The sequence below is a fragment of the Archocentrus centrarchus genome, chromosome 13 (assembly GCF_007364275.1).
Source record: "Archocentrus centrarchus isolate MPI-CPG fArcCen1 chromosome 13, fArcCen1, whole genome shotgun sequence".
Lineage (NCBI taxonomy): Eukaryota > Metazoa > Chordata > Actinopteri > Cichliformes > Cichlidae > Archocentrus > Archocentrus centrarchus.
Window position 1 is genome coordinate 19,361,311 of NC_044358.1, and position 21,403 is coordinate 19,382,713.

At 41.1% G+C, this 21,403-nt stretch overlaps 1 protein-coding gene across 4 annotated transcripts; it reads left to right on the forward strand.

The window, feature by feature from the left end:
• The first annotated feature begins 126 nt into the window (after window positions 1-126).
• Window positions 127-20,838, forward strand: kiaa0753 (KIAA0753 ortholog). 4 transcript variants are annotated; one of them, XM_030744179.1, is made up of 19 exons: window positions 127-222; window positions 429-554; window positions 2,869-3,162; window positions 3,308-3,569; window positions 3,672-3,781; window positions 3,874-3,936; window positions 4,101-4,322; window positions 4,895-5,069; window positions 5,662-5,852; window positions 6,036-6,166; window positions 6,619-6,789; window positions 8,069-8,158; window positions 9,830-9,917; window positions 10,127-10,198; window positions 10,323-10,418; window positions 10,633-10,708; window positions 10,967-11,087; window positions 16,391-16,618; window positions 20,085-20,838. In XM_030744179.1, exons 2-19 carry the CDS (start codon window positions 540-542, stop codon window positions 20,236-20,238), a joined length of 2,559 nt encoding a protein of 852 aa, XP_030600039.1. In that variant the 5' UTR covers window positions 127-222; window positions 429-539; the 3' UTR covers window positions 20,239-20,838. The 4 variants fall into 4 exon arrangements, with proteins under 4 accessions (XP_030600039.1, XP_030600036.1, XP_030600037.1 ...); XM_030744176.1 differs by lacking the exon at window positions 127-222 and having other exon boundaries at window positions 417-554; XM_030744177.1 differs by lacking the exon at window positions 127-222 and having other exon boundaries at window positions 417-554; window positions 5,665-5,852.
• The last annotated feature ends 565 nt before the right edge of the window (window positions 20,839-21,403 follow it).

Sequence of the window (21,403 nt, forward strand, 5' to 3'; positions counted from 1 at the left end):
TTAATTATACTCAAGTATTTAATACAACGTTCCATGTGTGTAATATTTAAAGAAAATGCGTATTTAATAATATGTTACTATAATGCACTTGCTCTGATTTTTGGTTGCTTTGACGAGCCGTACTTTAAACACAATTTACTTCCGCCTGTTGGTCTGCGTTGTTGTCATGGCGCCGTTTCAAACTGTGGAGAAGCTTAGCCTTAAATTTAAAAGGTTCACCAGGTACTGTGTTTTAATTAAAAATACAAGTAGCGACTCAGGGCGCATAGCTGACTTATAATTCATATGCAGAAACTGGGAACGACAACCACGGATTGGCTGAATGGAGTTTCTGGAATGGACTGACTTTATGTTGTTAGCTCCCATTAGCATTACATTCTGTTGAGACTTTTTTTTTTTTTTTTTTTTTCGCCGTAATGACTACACAGTCCTTAAAGAGTGGTCCCGGGATTTCCCTAGCACGGCAGAGTGAAGAGAGAGACTGGGTTACTTTAGGATTAAGCCGAAATGTTGACAGCCGCAGCGGTTTAGCAGCCGGGATGTCCCAAACCAAGGTAAACAACACTGAAAGTCTGATAATATTCACTTCTGTCTTTACTACATGCAACTCATCCTTGTATGTACACTTTTATTTGCAAGTTTAATTGCTGAAACTAAGTGCACTTACTTGTGATACATACACAGTCCTGCAACTGATTGATTAATATTAGTTGATTGGTGAAACTTTTTTTTAACATAAAAATTTCTTAAATTATATATCAGCAATAAGGAGTGTAGCACAATGTCAATGTATAGATTTGAGTATTTCATCCCTAAAAGTAACAATGTTTATCATGTAACACTGAAGCTGCAAGGAATAGAGGCAGTGAAGGTTGATGAGTTTAAATATCTGGGGTCAACCAGCTAAAGCTACAGTGTACAACAGAGGTGAAGAAGAGAGGGCAGGCAGGGTGGAGTGGGTGGAGATGAGTGTCAAGGGTGATTTGTGATAGAAAGATTGAAGTAAGAGTGAAAGGGGAGATTTACAAGATGGCAGTCTTGACCTACTATGATGTTTGGAGACAGTAGCACTGATGAAAAGACAGGAGGCCAAGCCGGAGTTGGCAGAGTTGAAAATGCTGAGGTTTTCAATGAGTGTCCAGAATGGGCAAGATTAGAAATGAGCATATCGGAGGGACAGCTTATGTTGAGTTGTTTGGAGACAAAGTTACAGAGGTAAGGCTGAGACAGTTTGGACATGTGCAGAGTAGGGATAGCGGATATATTGGACAAAGGATGATGAATATGAAGCTGCCAGGTAGGAGGAAAAGAGGAAGTCCACAGAGAAGGTTCATAAAGGTAGTGAAGGAGGACATGCAGAAGGTTGATGTGACAGAGGAGGATGCAATAGTGAGGTGGAGGCAGATGATCCACTATGGCAACCCCTAAGAGGAGCAACCGAAAGAAGAAGAAGAAGTAAGACCATCCCACTAGGGTTTATGTACCTGGGTCTCTCCACCATTTGGTTTTAGAAGTGAAGAAGCCATTTAGATGAGAGGTTAAATGTCTTCAAGAAACTTAAAGAAGTCCAGTCGCTCCAGAGACTACCATGACCTAGATGACTGAGAACTTACAAAGACAAGAAGAAACTGATGTTTATCATAGGGTCATGTCTTTGGGTTTTATTTCATTTAACTGACTGTAACAAACAAGCAAACTTTAAAGTAAAATCTAATCAAGTCAATGACAGAAGTACCAGCGTGAGATCAGTCAGACTTGACTCCAACTCTGGCAATAAACATTTTATTATGGAATTAAATATTTTGTGTACCACATTAAACCATTACTACAGAGTTGGGTTGAGGTTGGAAGGCCATTCCAGAAGCTTAATGCTAACCTGCTTCATCTGTTTCAAAACCAGTTTTGATGTGTGTTTGGGATCATTGTCTTGTTGGAACACTCAGTTGTGTCCAAATTTCAACCGTCTAGCTGTTGTTTTGAGGTGAAGTTGAAGAATTTGGAGGTCGTCCTTCTTCTTCATTATTTCATCCACTTTGCACAATGTACCAATATCAATGGCAGCAAAACAGCCCCACAACATGATGTTACCAGCTGGTACAGTGTTCCTAGGTTCGAAAGCCTCATCTTTACTCCCTCTTGTCATTGTGACTGAATAGCTCAATCTTTGTCTCGTCTCACAATAAAACCTTTCTCCAGTGGGTATTTAGCTTGTCCATGTGAGCAACTGCAAAGTTCAGTCAAGCTTGAATGTGTAGATTTTGGAGCAGGGGCTTCTTTCTCAGTTTGCACCTTCTCAGTCCATGGCAGTGTACACCTTGCTTCACTGTGGATAGTGATGCTGGTATTCCAACAGTTTCCAGTTCCAGGAACCACCAAGGCTTGAGACTTTTCCAACTTGTGTAAATCTGCAGTTCTCTTTCTTAGATCTCCACTGAGTTTCTTGGACTTTCCCATTGTTCTCAGTATTGGTCAGTCCATTGAATGATGTCAAACAAATCCTTTTTATGCTGGCAAACGGAAACTACCAGTTGTACTCTATCATGATCACTTTTGAAAAGTTGAACGATTTAAGTGAAGAGCATTTCAAAGAAATCATTAAAAGCTCAAATCTACTATGATGTTCATGTCCATAATGAGTATATGTAAACTTTGGACCACAACTGTGTGTAATGACACCATTTCCTTAATACCCTAGCATCTGTTTTTCAGTATCGTGTTTTGTAAAGCAATGTTCAATATTATCAGTGCATACTGGACCACACATATACTGATAGTAATAAATGTGTTATAGGTCAGTATATCTGAATGGGCCCAATCATAATGGCTGCTTATATCATATAAAACTGACTGGTATCTTACACATCACAGCTGCTGTTCAATGAAGCCATCCCTGCAAGTGCTAAAAACCGCACCACCTGGGTTGGCCCGCCTGCCCCCATTGTCATAGAGCGACTGCTGCCAGTGTCAGAGGTTCAGGAAACTGTGGACAGCACCAGAAGCTCTTTCAGCTTCACTACACTCTCAGAGGAGAGGCTTCAGGCTGCTGTTAAGTTGGCCAAGCGAGATCTAAGACGAAGGCGCCTTGAGTCACTGACAAAATCCTCTGCCAAACCTTCTCAGGAGGCCCCACTCTTTGAAACTAGTGATGTAGAACTCCTTCAGGTAATTTAATTACTGACACACGATGTATTAATTATTCAATAAATATATAAAAGTTTATCTGTTTGTAATAGTATTCTGGTTTATATCATACCAAAGGAGTTGTTGGTGCTTGTTAGCAAATGCAGTTTATTTCCTTTCTTTATAGGACCTTGCAGTCACTCCAAGCAAGATTAAGTCAAAAGCATCCAGTCCAAAAGAGAAGGTGACCCAAGCTGGAGCCAAACAGCATACGTTCCAAAAACATCCCCTTTCTTCCATGCCTCGAATGAGCCAGTCACCCCCAACCAGAGACCCTGGCCATAGGCAGGTGGAAGGAGGCAAAGAGGCACCCTTAAACCACGAGATACACAAGCTGCAAAATGAGCTGGAAGTGTATATTCAGAAAGTGGAGGAGCTGGCTAATAGAGGTAGCCAACAAAACATCTGTATCTTGAAATGTATTAAGTGTAATCATAATTTGGCATGCACGATGCTGATAAATAATGCATAATGGTTTTTTTAAACAACAGAGGAGAAAATAGAAGAGCCGTTAGAACCTGAAGAGCAAAACAAGTTGGAGATACGCAGACAGAAGCAGGCAGCTCGCTCAGCTCGAATTATTTATGTTCTGCAACAACAGGTATTTAAATTTCTGTTGAATGCAATTAAGAAGTTGTTGGGTTTGCTTTTGCTCTTTTCCTCTAAACGCTGTTGTCTTAAATGATTTAATAGGTAAAAGAGATACAAGTAGATATAGAAAAGCTACGAAACCAGAACACGTGGGACACTAAAAAGGTAAGCAGCAAGTTAGTAACATTTTGGCCCTTCTGTTTCTCAGAAGACAAATGTCCTAGTTGTTGCATCAATGAGTAAAATCACAGTTGGATTAGATTTATTTTTCTGTAAAGAGTGTTGTTTAAAAATTCTGTTAACTTATTTAGATTCTGTTCTTCTTTCAGTCCATGGCGATAAACAGGCTTGCAGCTGCACATCGTGGGGCGCTCAGGGCCTTACAGGTTTTTATCCACCAACTCTCAGATCTGTCTCACAATAAAGTGCCCCCGTATTCCAAAGAACTGGGTCAGCTGATTCGCCAGCTCTCTTTGTGCTCAGCTAAGGTTGAAGTGCACCAGGGCTCAGCTGTGCCTGAGACGGCCCTCAACATCCTGCAGAAACTAGAGGTGAGCAGCACAAAGTAACCTCTGAATTCAAAGAGTGATGTGGGTTTTCCTAGTGTAGACTCTGCTCCAGGACAGAAATGCAACAGTAGCTGCTGTATGAAGTGCTTTAGGATTGCATTTTAGGATTATAATCCCAAACAAGCAGAACAATCAGCAGAAAGAAACTAAATGTAAGTTATGGCAAACCAGTGCTGTTCTTCAGTCTTTTGACGTTAATCCTACTTTTCTAACTTTATTTAATGAACACAAAAATCAGGTCAAACATTTGAGCATGAACTGAAATTAACTCCAGTGTTGGTTTGGCAGAGCATTACAAGGACAGATTATGTATCTGATGTTGCTTGTAGGTCACAGATAGAAGTAATATTATGACTTTATTATGTCCAAATGATATGATTGCTCTAGATGCATCATATTTATAGCACACATGATTATCTTTATTAATGTATCTTTAATGTGTTGTTGAATTAATCAGTATTTTATGTAGTATATCTAAAAATGCAGCTTATCTTAGGAATTTTTTTTTAAATTTAGTGAATAATCTCAGGCTTTGCTGTCACTTCATTTTTCAGACTTTGGATTCTGCGCTCAGTAAACAAGAGATGCTCAAAAAGGTGCAGGCTCAAGCATGCCCTCAACAAAGGAAGTCTCCTCATCGCAGCATGTCACCTGCACCCAGGGGTCCCAAATTGCAAGGAACTGTTCGAGTTCCTTACAAACCCAAGAATCCCAGAAGGGGCTTGTGTGGTGAGCATTGAGTGTTTATTTGCCTTGTGTATTTATTGATGCAATTTCAGACCTCATGGGTGTTATATAATGACTGTAATTTCAACTTAAGGCCTACTTGTTGATAGAGGCTCTAAATTGTATGCCTGCTGATGAAGGACAAACCATTTAGTCTCCTATGTATACTGAAGCCCCCCCAGGGGCTTTTACGTGGTAGTCTTGGGGGCCTCCCACTATGCACAAATGGCTCTACTCGGGCTTAAAATTGATCAGGAGCCACGAGGCAGTGATAGGAAAACAAGATTTTTAGTGCAGAACCTTTGGGCCCCTGCTGCTTTGTATATGAGCAGTTAAGTCCTGCTGGGTCTTATTGAGCTGAGAGGCATCCTCTAGAAGTGATGATATAAACAGCTACAATGAGCCTCATCTGCAATCTAGTTCTCCGTAGAAACCTGAACATGAGCCATATATCCACCTGGCTGTCAGGAGTGCGAGCAAATTCTCTATTTGGTGGTGTTTTGTGCTCCCACCAGATTTCAACATAATTGAATTGTATTAAAAGGGATAAAGAGTGTGGTTTGCTCTTGACTTGTTTAATTTTCATTTGTGTCAGCAGATAAGAGAGTGGCCTCAGAGAAACCCAGAACAACTCAATGGCCCATCAACAGAAGAGAGGTGCTGAGGACTGGCCTGGAGAGCCTCGGCCAGCAGAGGGAGCTGCAAGAGCTGCAGAGACGATTTCAGACAAACACTAACACCAGAAAAAGGCTGCCCTCTGAAAGAAAAAAGGCTGAAACAATGAAGGTGCTGGGCTTGCACCGAACTGAATATGTTACAAGACACAGAGTGGGCTTCATAGTATATTAGTTTCAACATTATTGGTTGTTTAATATAATACACCTTGAAAAGGGCTTTTCTAAAGATCAGATCTAAACAACGTGAGGTTAATGTAAGGAAACTAAATATTTATTTTCTATTTTTTTATAGCATAATCAGATGCAAGATGCAGGCTTCCAGCAGCCCACAGTCTCCTCTCGGCTCAGAGTGAACCAGCTCCCTCAAAAAGAGAACTCTGTGCCCTGGATACCTACATCCCCTCACTCTCCTCCTCCACAGCGGTGAGTCTGTTATCTCTGTGCAGTTCTCAGCTCGCTAGATGATTAATGTCATTATGTAACTACAAGCTCTGCTGCTTTAATGTCTGAAATGCTGATCTGAAATGCTGATAACAGTTTACATCTAGTATGAAATAATATGCATTTGTAAATAGCCTCCTATGAAGAAAAAAAACAACCAATAAATTCAATTTTAGCTTTTTATAAATTTATATGATTTTTTTCTTCCCATTTTTCAGTCAGGATGTGGTTGCGAGCAGCACAAAAATACTAAATATTTGTCAGGCCATAACATATACCAAAATTTTCACGTTTCATTAATTTAAGGAAAATGTGAAAATGAAATCATTTGTACGATGTAAGAGCCAAAACACAAATTGCTCTTTTCAGAAGTGTTTTAATGTAGAGTATATTTGTCTGAGTTTATAATCCAGTCAGCCTTCTGCCGTCAACAGATCTCCTCAGAGGGGAAGGCCAGAGCCTCGTTGTCTCTTCTCTCCAGTGAAGCTCTCATCGATCTCCGCAAACCCACCGAACCCTCCGAAGCAGAGGGTGGGAGGTGGTTTCGACACTGAATTAGGCCTGAGCTCACAAAAGAAGGAAGAAGCTCAGAATGAAGCATTAAGGTAAAGCCCACCTCCAATCACCTCCTAAGTGTTTTTTAACCTGATTTTAAAGAAATGGTTTGTCAGAAATATGGAAAAAGGGTGGAAAAAAGAGACAAATTTGTAAGTAAATCTTTCCTCTGTCAGCTTTCCCCTCTCTGTCCTAAGCCTGCTCCCTGCAGATGAGTGCACACTTCAAATGCTTGCGACACAAGCTGTGTGTCGCAGCCTTGAGTGTTTGGCCACTTTGGCAAAGGGCTGAACATTCAACTTAGCTCCGTGTCTCTTGCTTTCATGGTAACAGCGTAAGATGTTATGTGTAAAATCAATGTTAGCAAGGTCCAGGATGTTAGCTGACCTTTAGCTACACATCCTGGCTGTGCTTACAGTGGTAGTGCAAAAAGGTAAACACCAGGCTGCCCTGGGACCAGGAATTGTACCTGTCTGTGTTTATAATATTACATATAAATGTAATTTTTTTATTGCATTTATAGTCTTGTTGATAAGTCTGTCTTCCTTTTATTGGAGTGCTTTGCTGTGCAGAGGCAGCTACTGCTAGTGGGGGAACAACAACTTTTCCTGCAAGATTTTCCAACATTGACTCAGGCTTTCCGCTCTCTAGGGATGTGCGTGCGTGAGGGATCTATATGTGCATCTGCACTGGTAGATCAATCTGTGGCAGGACCTCTGGTTGGTCAGAATCTAATACCATCGGCTAGATTTTTCTTGAAGCCTGACAGTGGAGCCCAAAGGATGTGCAGAAGTTCAGCAGAGAATTTCTGCCCGATGATGTTGTTTGTTGCTGCCTGCCCCAGCTTTAATCTCTGCCACTTATTGTATATCTTTTTTCAAATTGCCTTGTAATCTGTGTCATTTCTACATCACACACTGGATTATCTATCGTAGCAAAATGGATGGAATCTAGGAAGGAGGAATGTTAATGAGTCCATTCAGAGAGTCGTTTCTAACCTTTATGTCAGACCCCACTTGCTGAGAGCCGGAGGCAATACTCTGATTCTAATTCAAAGTTAATTCTTTCCAATAAATTAATCCAGGTGCCAGCTAGATTGAGGCCATTTCTCTTTTTGAGTGATTAATAGTTTGCCTGTTTTATAAGCACCTCATTGATTGAGTGTTCCACATATGTCTCTGTTTAATCAAATCTTAATTACTGCAGTTGTGCTTTCCTATTAATCAGTGGCTAGCAGCCTGATTAAACACGAGGATTATAAATTATTTATGTGCGAAGCTTCTTTGAGCTTACATTTTGCTTCATTTGATGATTGCCCGGGTGATGCAGGAAGGCTTGGCTGGATAAGATGACAGCGCAGAGACTGAAAGAGCTCAACCAGCTGAGTAAAGAAGAGACCGAACGCATTCAGAGATTAAGGTACAGTACTGATAAAATTATTGTTTTAGCAGACTTGGATCCAAGGGAATGAAGGCCGAAAGTCATGTTGAATATTAATTGAGCCAAAAAGTTTTAATTTTTTCAGTCCATGGCACCTAAAATTGCAAATTCTGGAGACACTGTGGCACGTTACTAAGCCGGAGCAGACTGATATAAAAGAAATTAATTGATTAGATCAATTAATCTAAGCTCATTATGTATAGCAATATATGCATTGGTCCTTTAACCTGTATAAATAGTTGCTATTTATGTTATTTAAGAAGAAATAAACATTTCCTACTCAGCTCAGTGTACCGAGCCCACAATCAAATAAGCATTTGCTTTGGGAATTGGGCACTGGGAACTTGGGCAGTGTTATCTACAGAAAACAAAACAAAGAGCGGAAAATAGTGCAGGCTGTGATGGCAGCACATCCATTCAGTACCAAGGAGAGCATATGTTCCCATAGACTGCTGCACATTTCCTAATTAGCCACTGGAGAGTAACTTTAAAAGGCTGGCAACAAGATGCAGCGTGCACAGAGCAAAGGTCGCAGTCAACATTTAATTACCCTTCTGTGAATATGTGGGTTAATTCTACTGTGTTCTCTATCACGAAGACATGTAGACCTACTATTTATTTACTCACCTTCATGAGTGTGCCATTTCATTGTAGGAGCACATGTAGCCCCTCCAGTTTTTTTGGATTCCACAACAAATTTGTGCAGAGTGTGATACAAAGAAAGTTTAATGCACCGTTATTACACATCTGTTTTGCCTGTAAGTTATAAAACTATGGCAGGTTCATTTGGCACAAGCACAACATTTTACATACAAGAAAGTGTAAGTTTAATGCCAAAACTACTGCAAAATATTTGTGTATATTGTAGATCAAGAACTGGTTACTTTATCTTATTTTTCTGGGGCTACTGTGACAAGCAGAAGCACCAAAACTGCTTCACTTCTTTGCAGGTGATAAGTTTTGCACAATAGATCTCTGTCCAATCAACAGACTGCATCGCATATAAAATGGTTATGTCACACTCAGTGAATCTTTTATACTTCAAACTGCACTCAGGTGGTGAAACTCTTAACTAGCACGTCAGGCTTTGTGTATTGATTTATTGGCTTCAACAGTGAAAGTAACCAGAACACATTCAACGCAGTGCCAACAAAGAGTCTGACAGTTTTGACCTTATCTAGTTATAATTACAGATGGACATGAATATTTCAAAAACACTGAGTCTAATGAATATTTCTGTTATGTGTGAATATATTTGGCCTTCATTATTGATGATTAAATAATTCTCTCATGAATTTTCAGTAATGTGAATGTCTTACTGGACTCAAAGGGATAGTTATTTTAAAACTCTGGCATAAACATTTTTTTTTAATTAATTCAACACTCATTTTGAACCCAAGGTGGACTAATATTCCAAATATGCATTTTTCTAACAATGCTCTGTGTGTATATATATATATATATATATATATATATATATATATATATATATATATATATATATATATATATATATATATATATATATGTATATATATATATATATATATATATGTTTTTTTTTTTAATTTAGTCTCTTAAAGTTAAAACAGCTTCTCCTCAGAACTTCTTCTGTGACAGCTTGCAGTGTGGGTGTGTTTTGGTTCACAGGTCTGAAGTTGTCTCGCCAACTCAGTGGGCTGAGCGAGCTGAGCAGAAGGCCAGAGAGAGAATTCAGCCCCTTCTGGATGAAGCTGAGGTAAGGAGACTTATCTGCTGTCTGGCCACTGCCAGATTTTCTTCTTTTTATATATATATCTCCTGAAGAAGTCATTGCATGTGAATCAATTAAATAAATCTAAGTGTGTGTGTGTGTGTGTGTGTGTGTGTGTGTGTGTGTGTGTGTGTGTGTGTTTAGTTTCAGATGTACCTTGTAAAATAAACTGATATTTTTTATTGTGTATTCAGCAAATTGTTGAGTCCAGGAACAGAATTAACTCGCCACTGAGGAGTCGAGTGCCTGAACAGGCTGCAGAGGAGGTGAGCTTCACTACAGGAAATTTGACATTTAAATTTATCATGGTGATGATTTAAAAACTGCACAACTAAGCTCAGTATACTCGTATTGTTTTGGGGGGGGGTTTCTAATTATTGCTCTTGACAGGCAGAAGAAAATGCTGAGCAGCGGAGTGAAGAGCTGCTGGACGATTTGCAGGCCCCCACCCTGGAGAGAATGCTGCTTCGTATGGAGGAGATACAGGTGAGACGGACCCACCAGTGAAAGGTCACCGTGGAACCTGAAAGGTCACCAGTTATCGGCCGAGTATTTATAATGAGCTGTTATGACAGCTGTGGTCTGCTTCTGCATACCGATGCAATTTCCAGACTTGATTACACTGTCGAGTGTGTTTGATGAGGCTCTTTGTTAGGAGGACTCTGTGTTTATAGAATCTGTTTCTCTGTGTGTCTGGCAGCGGGACCAGGAGGAAGTGAGGAGACGGTTTGCTTCTATCACCTACTCAGATCCTCTGTGCTGGGAACGACCAGGAGGTAAAAAGAAGCGAAAATGATCAGTTTCTGCACTTAAAGTTGTTCCTCTTTGGTAATATTTAAGTGCAAAGCCGATAAAATTATTCCCAGGTCTTTCCTGTAGGTGGAGACAGTGCTACAACTGACAAGGGTAGATGATTACTTGCCATTCACACTGTATGCTGTTGTCCTTTTCTCCATCTATCTGTCTGCTACCTGCTACACCCCGTCCCTCCTAACATTCCCCTTTAATCCCCTTTTTCTCTCTGCTCTTCCCAGGATCCCAGTCCCATGCCCTCGGCTCCAGGCCAGCCTCTCCTCAGCCAATTAGGCTCACAAGGCCAGTGTTGAAACAGACCTCTGCAGTGGATATTGTCCTTGAGAAACCTGTGGAGACTGGGTGGGTTACTCTGTCTTTTCGCTTTTACTGCACCCAAATCCTTTCTGTGTTTCATCTGTTGCTGATGGTTTCCCTTCCTCGCTCTCAAAAAGTCAGTAGGTAAATTTTTGAGTGTTCTCAGAATATTAATTGGAGCCCAGTATTAAGGTTTGACCCATTTAACTCGCTTTCCAATCATTTGAGCTGAAATTATAGGTCTTAGCCTCCATTATCGGTCATCATAGCTCAGCTCAGTGCTCCTGATTGCACAAAATTACGATATACTCTTGTTTTTTTTAACATATGCAAATGGAGAAATGGTGGATTTTCATTACCTGGAAAGTATCAGGTCACTTTTAATGCACTTATGAAACAAATTACATATCAAATTACCTTTAATGACTTGCTTTAGTTGCTGATGCTGTAATAGAAGAGCAGCAAACAGCATCTTCCACAGGAAGTCATTCAGTGCTGGTTTAATTGGGCCTCTAGACTCAATAAGAAGGAAGCGGTTAATGTTTTTTTTTTTTTTTCTTTCCCCCAGCAATACACATTTAGTACTTTTTCCACATGACGTGTCTGCCCTGTAATCACTGTTCCACTGGGAGGCCTTACTCATCCTACAAAACTCACTTGGTGGCTACAGTACCCAAGGCCGACTCTATTCCTGACTCTGGCAGCAGACTCCGCAGGGAGACCCTCCACTGCCCAGAGCTTTAGCTGCAGCTGCTATAACTGCTTAAATTAACGAGGAACTTGGAAGGAAGAGAAAAGAGACTGCAAGACTAGAAGCTGTTGACACAGGCAAGCCAGCAGGATACTTATTCAAGCTGTGGCCATTAGCAAATTAAAGTCAGTCAGTCTTCAAGTGCTGCAGGTTCACTTCACTCAGTGGAAACTTTGCCCTAAGATCCACTTTGCCCGTGACTCATGTTTGACTCCTCCTAATGCATCTATCAAGTAATAACTCAATTCTTTGGCAAACATAGGTGCTTTTTTTTTTTTTTTTTTTTTGAAGAGGTGCCTTTTTTCATTAGCTGTTAATTTTCAGAGGCATCAAGCCTTCCAGCTTCTTAACAGGGAGGGACAACTGCTCACTCATTTGGTCTGAAACTCCTTGAATCGCTGTGGCTCAGTACAGACCTGCCTCCAGCACTTTTATCCTCAGTCTAGATTACAGTTCCTCTGGAAAGTGTTGGCACCCCACTGGACCTTTTTGTGTTTTATTTAGGTTGGTACATTAAATCACAGTGGATGTGACTGTTGTTGGTTTTTTCCTGACATGGATCAATAGAAAAACACTTTGATTTGAAAGCAAGTGCTAATCTGAGGAAACAAGCCGACCAGAGTGCTTATGAATATTAGAACACACAAAGGCGATTGTGTATTTATCAGAGATAAATAGAAATTCAGTTGTGCAGTATATAGACAAAGGGGAATGATTATATACTCTTTATGTGCAGTTGTGTACTACTGTAAACCAGTTTGTGTTAAATTAGAATTAAAATATGTCATTGAATTATTAATAAGCCCAGTGGTTCAGCTTTTTTGCAAGACATAGTTTGTCTATATTTGGTTGTTGGTTAATGTTTTAATGAAAACACTTGAAATTTCTTGGCCATGTTTAGAGAAAAATGCAGCTGTTTCTGTTGGTGCACCGATCGATTAAGCCTCTTAGTAATCGGTGAGATTGAAAGAGAAATTCCGCAGCACGGAGGGTGGGTAGCTTTGCTGTCTGCTGACTCACACATGCCATCACACAATCTTTTTTTTTTTTTTCCCAAAATTAGACACTTCTGAACTTGTCTGGTAGAATAAGGATTCTGTAAGACATGACTGATGGTGGTCGTGATTCTGGATCTTGCATGCATGCGTGGTATTTTTAGGCTCTGAGGGTGCTTGTTGTGCAGTAATTGTACTCATTTGCATATGAAAAGTATTCTATATATTGTCCCTATTCTGTGCTCTAAATGAAGACTCAGCCCATGCAGCAGTCACTCAGTCACTGCTGCATGATTTAGTAAAAGTAAAGTATTAATTCTTGTGTTTCTTTCAAATTAAAACAATCATATATTTGAGTGTTAAAAAGCGAAAGAATTCGTTCATGAAGGCTGCACATGGTGTGGTTTGTGAATCCTGAGATACTCTAACAGATATGTTTGTTTTTCCCTAAATCTCTGCAAAAAGTGCAAGCAGGAAGTTGTTGTCTATCTACAACAGCTCTTTTTCCCTCAGTGCTTTGTCCCCCGTAGAAGTAATAAAGGTGGAAGTAGGGAGTCGTTTGGTGTGAGATGGAGAGAGAAATTGTGTTTATTAGGCACATTGTTTTATAGAGTTGTCTTTGGAGGGCAGAAAGTTGCTTCGTAAATTGAACTGAACTGTGAGGGTGGTGCGTTGGCTACATGTGCTGAAGGATAAATGGACCCAGGTGCCACATAATACAACACATACCAGCATAGGAAAAGTTTTTATTACAGCATCCGTTCTACTGCAGAAGCAAAACACGGAGGATGCGCTGCGAGTTAAAAACAGCCTAACCTTAAGTTGTTGCAGTTTGTGCGCTAAATTTAGCTCTCTTCGAATTATAATGTTAGGGCATGTCAGATTGTGTGTGCAGCAGCATGACTATCATAACTATAACAGCTAAATCATTCACCTCGCTAAATGAAATGATCAAATCTTGAGATGCCACAGAGCAACAAGTCAACCCACTGGTTGCTCTCTAGGGAGCATAATTTTCCAGAGATCGAGGAAAGTTATTTTGATAAGCAGCTTTCCACGGCGGCAGATATTCTACAGCTCTCTTTCCTGATGCTTATGCAGCCTTCAGATCAAAACCTGTGGTTAAAAAATGCGGTTTGTTTTTTTTTGTACTGATGTGGGATTGTGTTAATCCTCTGTCTGTGTTGACCGTCCTGGTGTGTGGTGTAGCAGAATGACAAGGTTTAATTTGGGAACAGGAAAATGTGCAAAGAGCTCATCATGTGTGTTGTCTCAGCCCTGAGTAGTTCTTTACAGCCAGCATTTTTCAGTCCAGAGAGACGCATCGGGCGACACGCACGTCATTTCGTGCCTCACACACATATTTATACACACACCACAGGGGGGGGGGGGGGAACATGCCGCAGAAACAAAGCTGCAGAATTTTCACAGGGGTGATTATTACTGGAGACATCTTTGGTGCTGTTGTTTGAGTCACTATCGGCTATCGGTTTCCTGATTTTTTTTTTTTTTTGTATTAAGCTGTTTTTATAGAGAAGGTGAGCACTGGAAAATAAAATAAACACCTTAAAGTAGTTTTATTCTTAGTGTGTGCTGGTGCTCTATTCTGTTCTTTTAGTCTATGCTGAGTATATTCAGGGTTACTTTTAATTAATGACCTACAGCAGCAGAGCCCACAGGTTTTTTAACACTCCCATTGATGATCACCAGACCTAACGCTGTCTTTGTTGTGTTGAATACTCTTTCCAAAACAGCACATGTTGCTCATTTGGGTTTCTTTGTGCTTGTGCCTTTTTGGGCGCTGTCAAAAAAAAAAAAAAACCCACTGGGACAATAAAGTGAGAGATTTCATCTTTAAAGTCATCGGCAGAGCAGCAGATAAAATTTATGTATCCATGGTGAGGAGCCCAGAACCAGACTCCGCTCCCCCCAGCCCCGCAGCTCCATCAGCAGGTCAAGCAAATCAATAAAAAGATGAAAACGTCACTCAGCAGTATTATAAACCGTGCATGTATTTTATTCTTTTCCCTCTACCCTTTGTGGCTACAGTTGCCTCCTATATTTCATCACTTGGTAACCTGGTAGATTTGCAGCTATGACGTCTTCCATATTCTGCCTCCACATTTAAAACACTCCAGTGCAACATTATACAAGAGATTTATTTTGATATATTGAAGATTTCTGACTAGTCTTTTTTTTTTTTATTATTTATTTAATATCACCCACCTGTTTCATACCATACTGATCTTCCCTGCTGTCACTGAGCCTTCTGTGAGCCTCGCTTGAATCACCCCTTACTATCTCTCAGCCACTCGTGGTTTTATCTGACTCAGCTTCAGCCCAGCTTGCATCCCTTTTGATATATCACATATGGCACCGTCCTGTGCCAGGTCTCTTCTTTGCCAGGCTCTGCATGGCTTTAGCTTTTGTAGAGAAATAAGAAGACAAACCTGAGGTGATCCCGCTAATAGCTAATGCTGCTTGCTTGCTTTGGTTTGTGTAAATCCTGTGTGCAGGCCAAGTTGTAGGTGGTACGGCGTGATGGGTAGAGGATGTTTTGTTAGCGTTTCAACAATTTGGTACTCCACTGCACAAAACCGAAATGCACACGCAGTTGTGAAAACACAGATTTACTGAAATATTCATCAGAGATGCGTCATTCAGTTTGGAGTGAATTTCATAGGGCACAATAGCGTGACAAACTACAACTAAGAATTTGTCATGATATTTAATTTACAAATTTTTTTTCCTCCATTCATATCACCTTTTCACAGATTGTTATGCAAGTCCAATCTTTCCTTGCAGATGGTCTTTTGTGCCAAAATATCTGAATGTATTCATTCACAGAAAAAACACTCCAGTCCCTTTTCTGTGTAGCAGCATGGGAGCCATTCTGACTTTAAAAATAAGCGAGTTTGCAGGGTACAGAATTGTTGCTTTTTCCTCATCCAACAGTAACTCGACCCATTTCAGACCAGAAGCATGGTTGTGCTGGCACTTTGATATTTATGGCCACCCCACGGGTTGCAGCCCCAGTAGTCAAAACTGAAACAAGTTCAGCTGAGGTCCAGGGAGCACAATAGAGAGGCACTTTGCTCAGGAGCTGCTGCAACACTAAATATAGCACAGTGAGCGCCATTGCAAGAGCCAGGCTGATTTGTCGAAGCAGAGAGGATTATAAAGCCAGACCACGGCGATGCCCAGCTGAGCCCTTGCTCGTTCCTAGTAAGGGGCACGCAAGAGAGCTGCCTGCACTCTGACACCTCTCCTAAACTCATCATCTACACCCTCGCATCAGGTATGGCGTGAGTTTGTGTTCTAGCACAGCATTGTACTCCCTCTTCAACAAAGGAGTTTACCTCTTCTCCACATAAACATCCCTTAGAGGTCGTTTGCTCATCATGCCGCTTGCTCATTGGGTTTCTTTCTATAATATTATGAGGTTTTTAACCATACAATGTAGAGTGTCTTTAAAAAAAAAAAAAAAAAAAAAAAAAGGCACTGTATGAATTTAACTGAAATAAAAATATATTTTCAAGATACTGAAAAAATACATTTCTTGGGCTCACCTTCTGAGCATCCTCTTGTTATTCCATATTCAGTTTCCTGTGTGAGAACAGCCTGACAGAGGAGGCGTCCCAAGATGAGCAGCATCCTGCTAACAACACCATGTTCCCAGGCCCAGTGGAGGGAAGCGAGGGGACTGTTATCTCGGTGCCAGGCAGCATGCTAAGAAACATTCGGCGGTACCGGGCAGACTATGAGACTTACCTGCGCGCTGTGGCTCACGAGGCCGTCGGCAGCTTCAACCCCTGGGCCGTTGCAGACAGGTAGAAAACTGACAGTGTTAATAATAAGCTAACAATACATGCACATAAATGTATGATCAGGCAGAGCACCGAATTCCATTTGCACTGGCTGATTGCCAGTGTTGTTTGAAGTATGCATCACAGTTATTGTCTGTGCAGGTTCTCAGTCATCTGGGTCATGGTAATCTTAGGCGTTTGAGCTGAAGATTTGACTTCTTTTTTGTAGATTCTTGAAGATGTTTCACCTCATTTAAGAAGCTTTTTCAATTCTAAAAGCTGATGGGGAGTCTCAGGTATTTCACTCTTAGTGGGGTTGTCACATTAAAGGTGAGAGTCATTGACCCACACTGTCATCATGTGAGGAATTAGGGTCACATGGGCCAAGGTGTCAGTTTGTTGGCCCACCCTGCCATCATATGAGTCATTAAGGTGATATGGGTCAAGGTGTGAGTGGGGCTTAAATAGTCTGTGAAGGGATCTCAATGTTGTGCTATAGGTTGTTACACAGTGCTGATTTTTATAGGCTCCCTCAATGACCCCCCCCCCCCCCCCCCCTTCTTTTGGTGTGGTTGTGTGTTCAGCTAAAGTTTAAAGGCGAAATATGTAAGTTTATATTATCACTGTTAGAAACTGTTTAAAATGGTTAACAGCTGTGACATTATGTCTTGTTGCATAGATTTCAGCTGGTGTTACTGCTCGCCCTACAGTTGCATTATCTGTTTTCATCTCAAGGCAGCAAGGGGGTCCTCAATCTAAATTCAGTGTCCAGCTGGGGCCTTTCTGTGTGGAATTTGCATGTTCTCCCTGTGCCTGCATGAGTCCGGGTACTCCAGCTTCTTCCTGCAGTCCAACGACATGCATGTTAGGTTGACTGGTGATTCTAAAGTGGCTGTTGATGTGAGCATGCAGCGTGTTTGTGTTTCCCTCTGTGTTAGTCCTGCAGTGGACTAGCAAACTGTTCAAGGTGTACTCCACCATCTGACCTGTGACAGCAGGGATAGGCTCCAGCTCTCCTGCAACCCTGAATTGGACAAGCTGTGAAGAAAATGAATGTGTGGACATTAGGTCTTGTGTTGCATACATCTCCACTGGCATTAGCATGCTAAGCTGCTGTTGGTGGCCCTCCTGCTATATCGCTTTGTTCCTTTGGATGTGACAGGAAGTCAGTCTAGCTTCCAATCTGCCCTCAGTCCAACATGAGAGATAAAAGTAGTCGTGCTGCCCAGGGAGGTTTTTCCTTTTCCACAATCTAACATCTGACCCCCTTGTCAATCATTTTGAAGGCAGTCAGTGAATGAAACAGTGAATGCAGCAATTGCTGAGGCTCTTGCTATATGACTGCTGGAGAGCAGGAGATCCTGTTGTTTGCCCTTTGCTGTGCTTCTGCTTGTTCAGGACTTATGAAGTTCCCTTCCCCGGCCACCAACACCAGGCAACAACAACAACAACAATGACTGCAGTCTGGTTCTTGGAGGATTTCTATGTTGCACCAGTGTCTGCTGATGATGGACATAAAAGCTGGCTGTGAAGCTACAGCTTCCCCTTTCAGAATAAGTTATTCTTCTAATTGCACCTTCAGTGTTCATGTCTGTCTTTATTAAGGGGCATTAGCTCCCAGCAGAACTCATGTCAGTGTTCAGATTCATCGAGAGTGCCCTCAAACAGCAAACCATTTTCCACTAAATATATCCAGTTGCTATGAATGAATCTCTTCCATGATGTAACTGTTTAAAAGTTGTCTTAAATATCAGTGATATGACAGGCTCAGTGTTTGTAACCAGAGCCACGCTGAACCAGATGCATCCTTCCTGTTCTTTGTTTCGTCCCTGGACACAATTGATGGACACGGTGCACAGCCAGAAGCGCTCGCTCGGTGGGGATCATGCAGAGTTTATGGTTTGCATCGTGCACCTCTGCTGTTTGCCGCTGGTCTTCTCTCCCACTCACAAGCTTGCATACTTGATAGAATGCTGTTGGTGCAATGCAGGCTTCCTGCCATCTTTGTGAACATATTGAACTTATGTGTTTGATATATGAGTTCTAAACTTCTGAAATACTTTTTTTTTTTTTTTTTTTTTTTGCGTGGGATACTAAGCAGCTCGATAAACTGTCTTTCTTAAGTTTAGATCTGTCCAGTTCTTCCCATGGGATCTGACTGACTGTGTCACTGGCTCATTATCGGTCTCACATCAATGAACCAAAGTTTTTAAGACATGGATCAGTATTTTTGAGTATTTAGAAAAAAAAAAAAGATATCATGTGAGAAACTATCCAATTATATCAGTGTTTCTGAAGACAGAAAAGGCACACATAAAGACTTGTACGACCCCTGCTGCTCTGACACAGTGCAGAAAGCTTTCTGTGTGATGAGATGGTAATGAGCAGCCCTGTGCTGCCGTGGAGCCGTACCACCTGGAGGATCTCATTCATTCTGTCTGCTAACAGACTGATTGCAAGATCGAAAGACTTCAGCACTGCCAAAACAGCTATTTGAATTTCTTTATACATATAAACAAAACTTAGTAGTAGGATCCTGATTTATTTTGCATGACTTTGCTCTTTCTTTGGATTTTCATGCGTTAGCATAAACGGTGCACCGTGCAAGTACTGCTGTGTTGAATATAAAGATAACTTGGAGTAATTCAGAAGGGCAAGCATGGCCACTTGCATATTAGCGTTAATGATATTTCATAATGTCTGTTCCCAAACCACAGCGACAGATTCTTCGCTGTGCTTCTCTCTCTATAGGGTGCTGTGAACAAAGTGTTCTTGTCATGACCCTTTGAAGGTACAAGGGGTTCGAAAACACACACTTACTGATAGTTTTGTTGCACTGACATTTTGGCGGATGTGTGAGTGTGTTTCCTATTTTCCTTCATCTCTGTGTGCCTGCCTCAGTCTGTGCCTGCCTTCCTGCCTGCGTGTGTGTTGACCCAGATACTGATCAAATGCTGAAATTTAGCTCGGTGCTGCGCACAGCTCCATTTGCTCCATTTTATGTTTTTAGCTAAGTTTTGCACGTGCACCCATTAAAAGCAGATCCTGCTTTTGTTCAGAGAAACTGGCTTTAATTGGACCTTATGCATTGTTGCAGATAATGGCACAAGGCCGATAATTTACATTTACTTTGAAATTATAACCACTGTGCACAAGAGCCACGCTGAACCAGATGCATCTTTGTTTCGTCCCTGGACACAATTGACGGACACGGTGCACAGCCAGAAGCGCACAAGGACATGTTTCGAGTGATTTGCATTTCACATTGTGTCCATGATTACTGACCTTTTTATGTAGTGTGTTTTTCAAAAGTTCTAAGCTCAGATCTTGTGGAAAGAAGATTAAAACTAGCAGGAACAGTAGTCACATCAGTGCCGTTGTCGTATATGATTTGTTTTGATGCGAAACCTGATTCTTTTAGAAGACTTTAGGAGAGTGGTTATAGTCTTTTTAAGGAAAATAACCATTTGTTCTAACTGTTACCTCACAGCTTGGCTGACGAGTTGCTGTCAGAGGCTCTGGCTGATGTGGCAGCAGAGTTTCAGGATGTTGTGGAGGAGTACGCTGAGGCCGTCTTCACCTCCGAGTTCCTGCAGCCGATCCGGTCACCATCTGCTTCAGCTGCGGCTTTGGCCGGGCAGTAGAATGCTGCGGCACTGTGGATGCAGCAGTTTCTTCAAAACCTTTGATATTATGTTTTGTGTGGGTGGAAATTCTTATAGTGTCAAAGCTTGGAATACTGTTATTTATTGTTTTTATATAGAACTTTGTAAGTTTTACAAGCAGATATTTTATTTTTGAAATGTATTTATTTGATCACAGACAAATGTCTGAAATATGTTTATAGATAACTACTGCAGTGACACAAATTGACTTTATTTTATTGGGATTGCAGGTTTTCTTGTTTAAGTGTGGCAGAAGAGATTGTTGAGTTACACGGGGAGCATTAGTCACATTACTCCTTTTGGTCCATCTGCATCTGTGTTTGCATTCCTCTGGGAAAGTTAGTTTAGTGTAGATAAGCTCGGAGAGACCATTAGAACATTACAGAGGATTATAAGATTACAGCCGTCCCCTTGCACTTGGTTTAAATCTCCCTTAGGATTACTCACACTTATTATTTTCACGTTAGCATATGGAAATAAATCAATTGCATACGGTCTCCACCAAAATGATGTAGGAAGCCAAGGACATCATGTGCTTAAAGTCTTGTAAATTGATTTCCTTTTTGTTTAAATGTCTAAATAAAGGGTTTCCATGCAGAAAAATACTTCCCTCTCCATTTAATGTGTTATCTACTGTGAGAGTTTGACCACAGGAAAAGAAAGCGATAAGGATGGATATAGACTTTTTTAATTTTGGGGGGGGTTTGAGTTTGGTTGATCACTACTTTAATAATTCTCTTTTTTGTGCTTTTTTTCCCATCTGAGTTCTTCATCATTGCGGTAAAATCTGTCACACAAATTCAACAGGACAAACTTGACAGCCTGAGAAAATGTCTGAGTCCCTTGAGAGCGACATGAAAGCCACACAGACAGAGCAACGGGGGCACATGCAGATGTTGTGCTGCCCTGTGGGGACCAGCCTTTGATTGGGGACATACAGTGACTGAATGAATTAACTCACACTGAATCAGCTGCCCCCTACTTTCTCTCGGGCTGCGGTGTGTATGTGTGTATGTGTGTGTGTGAATGCATGCAAGCTTTTACAGGCTCATGCACGGTGCACGTTTCTCCTTTGCAATCTCTGACAAATAGAAATAGGTATGTTCAATGTAAGGGAGGTGTTGCTGTCCTTATAGGCATAAAG

Excerpts from the sequence above, each read along its gene's own strand:
- kiaa0753 (XM_030744176.1), top strand. The coding sequence starts at position 417 with ATGACTACACAGTCCTTAAAGAGTGGTCCCGGGATTTCCCTAGCACGG. Across the intron at positions 3,570-3,671 it reads GGAGGAGCTGGCTAATAGAG|AGGAGAAAATAGAAGAGCCG; the intron begins GTAGCCAACAAA and ends TTTAAACAACAG. Across the intron at positions 10,709-10,966 it reads GTGCTGGGAACGACCAGGAG|GATCCCAGTCCCATGCCCTC; the intron begins GTAAAAAGAAGC and ends TGCTCTTCCCAG.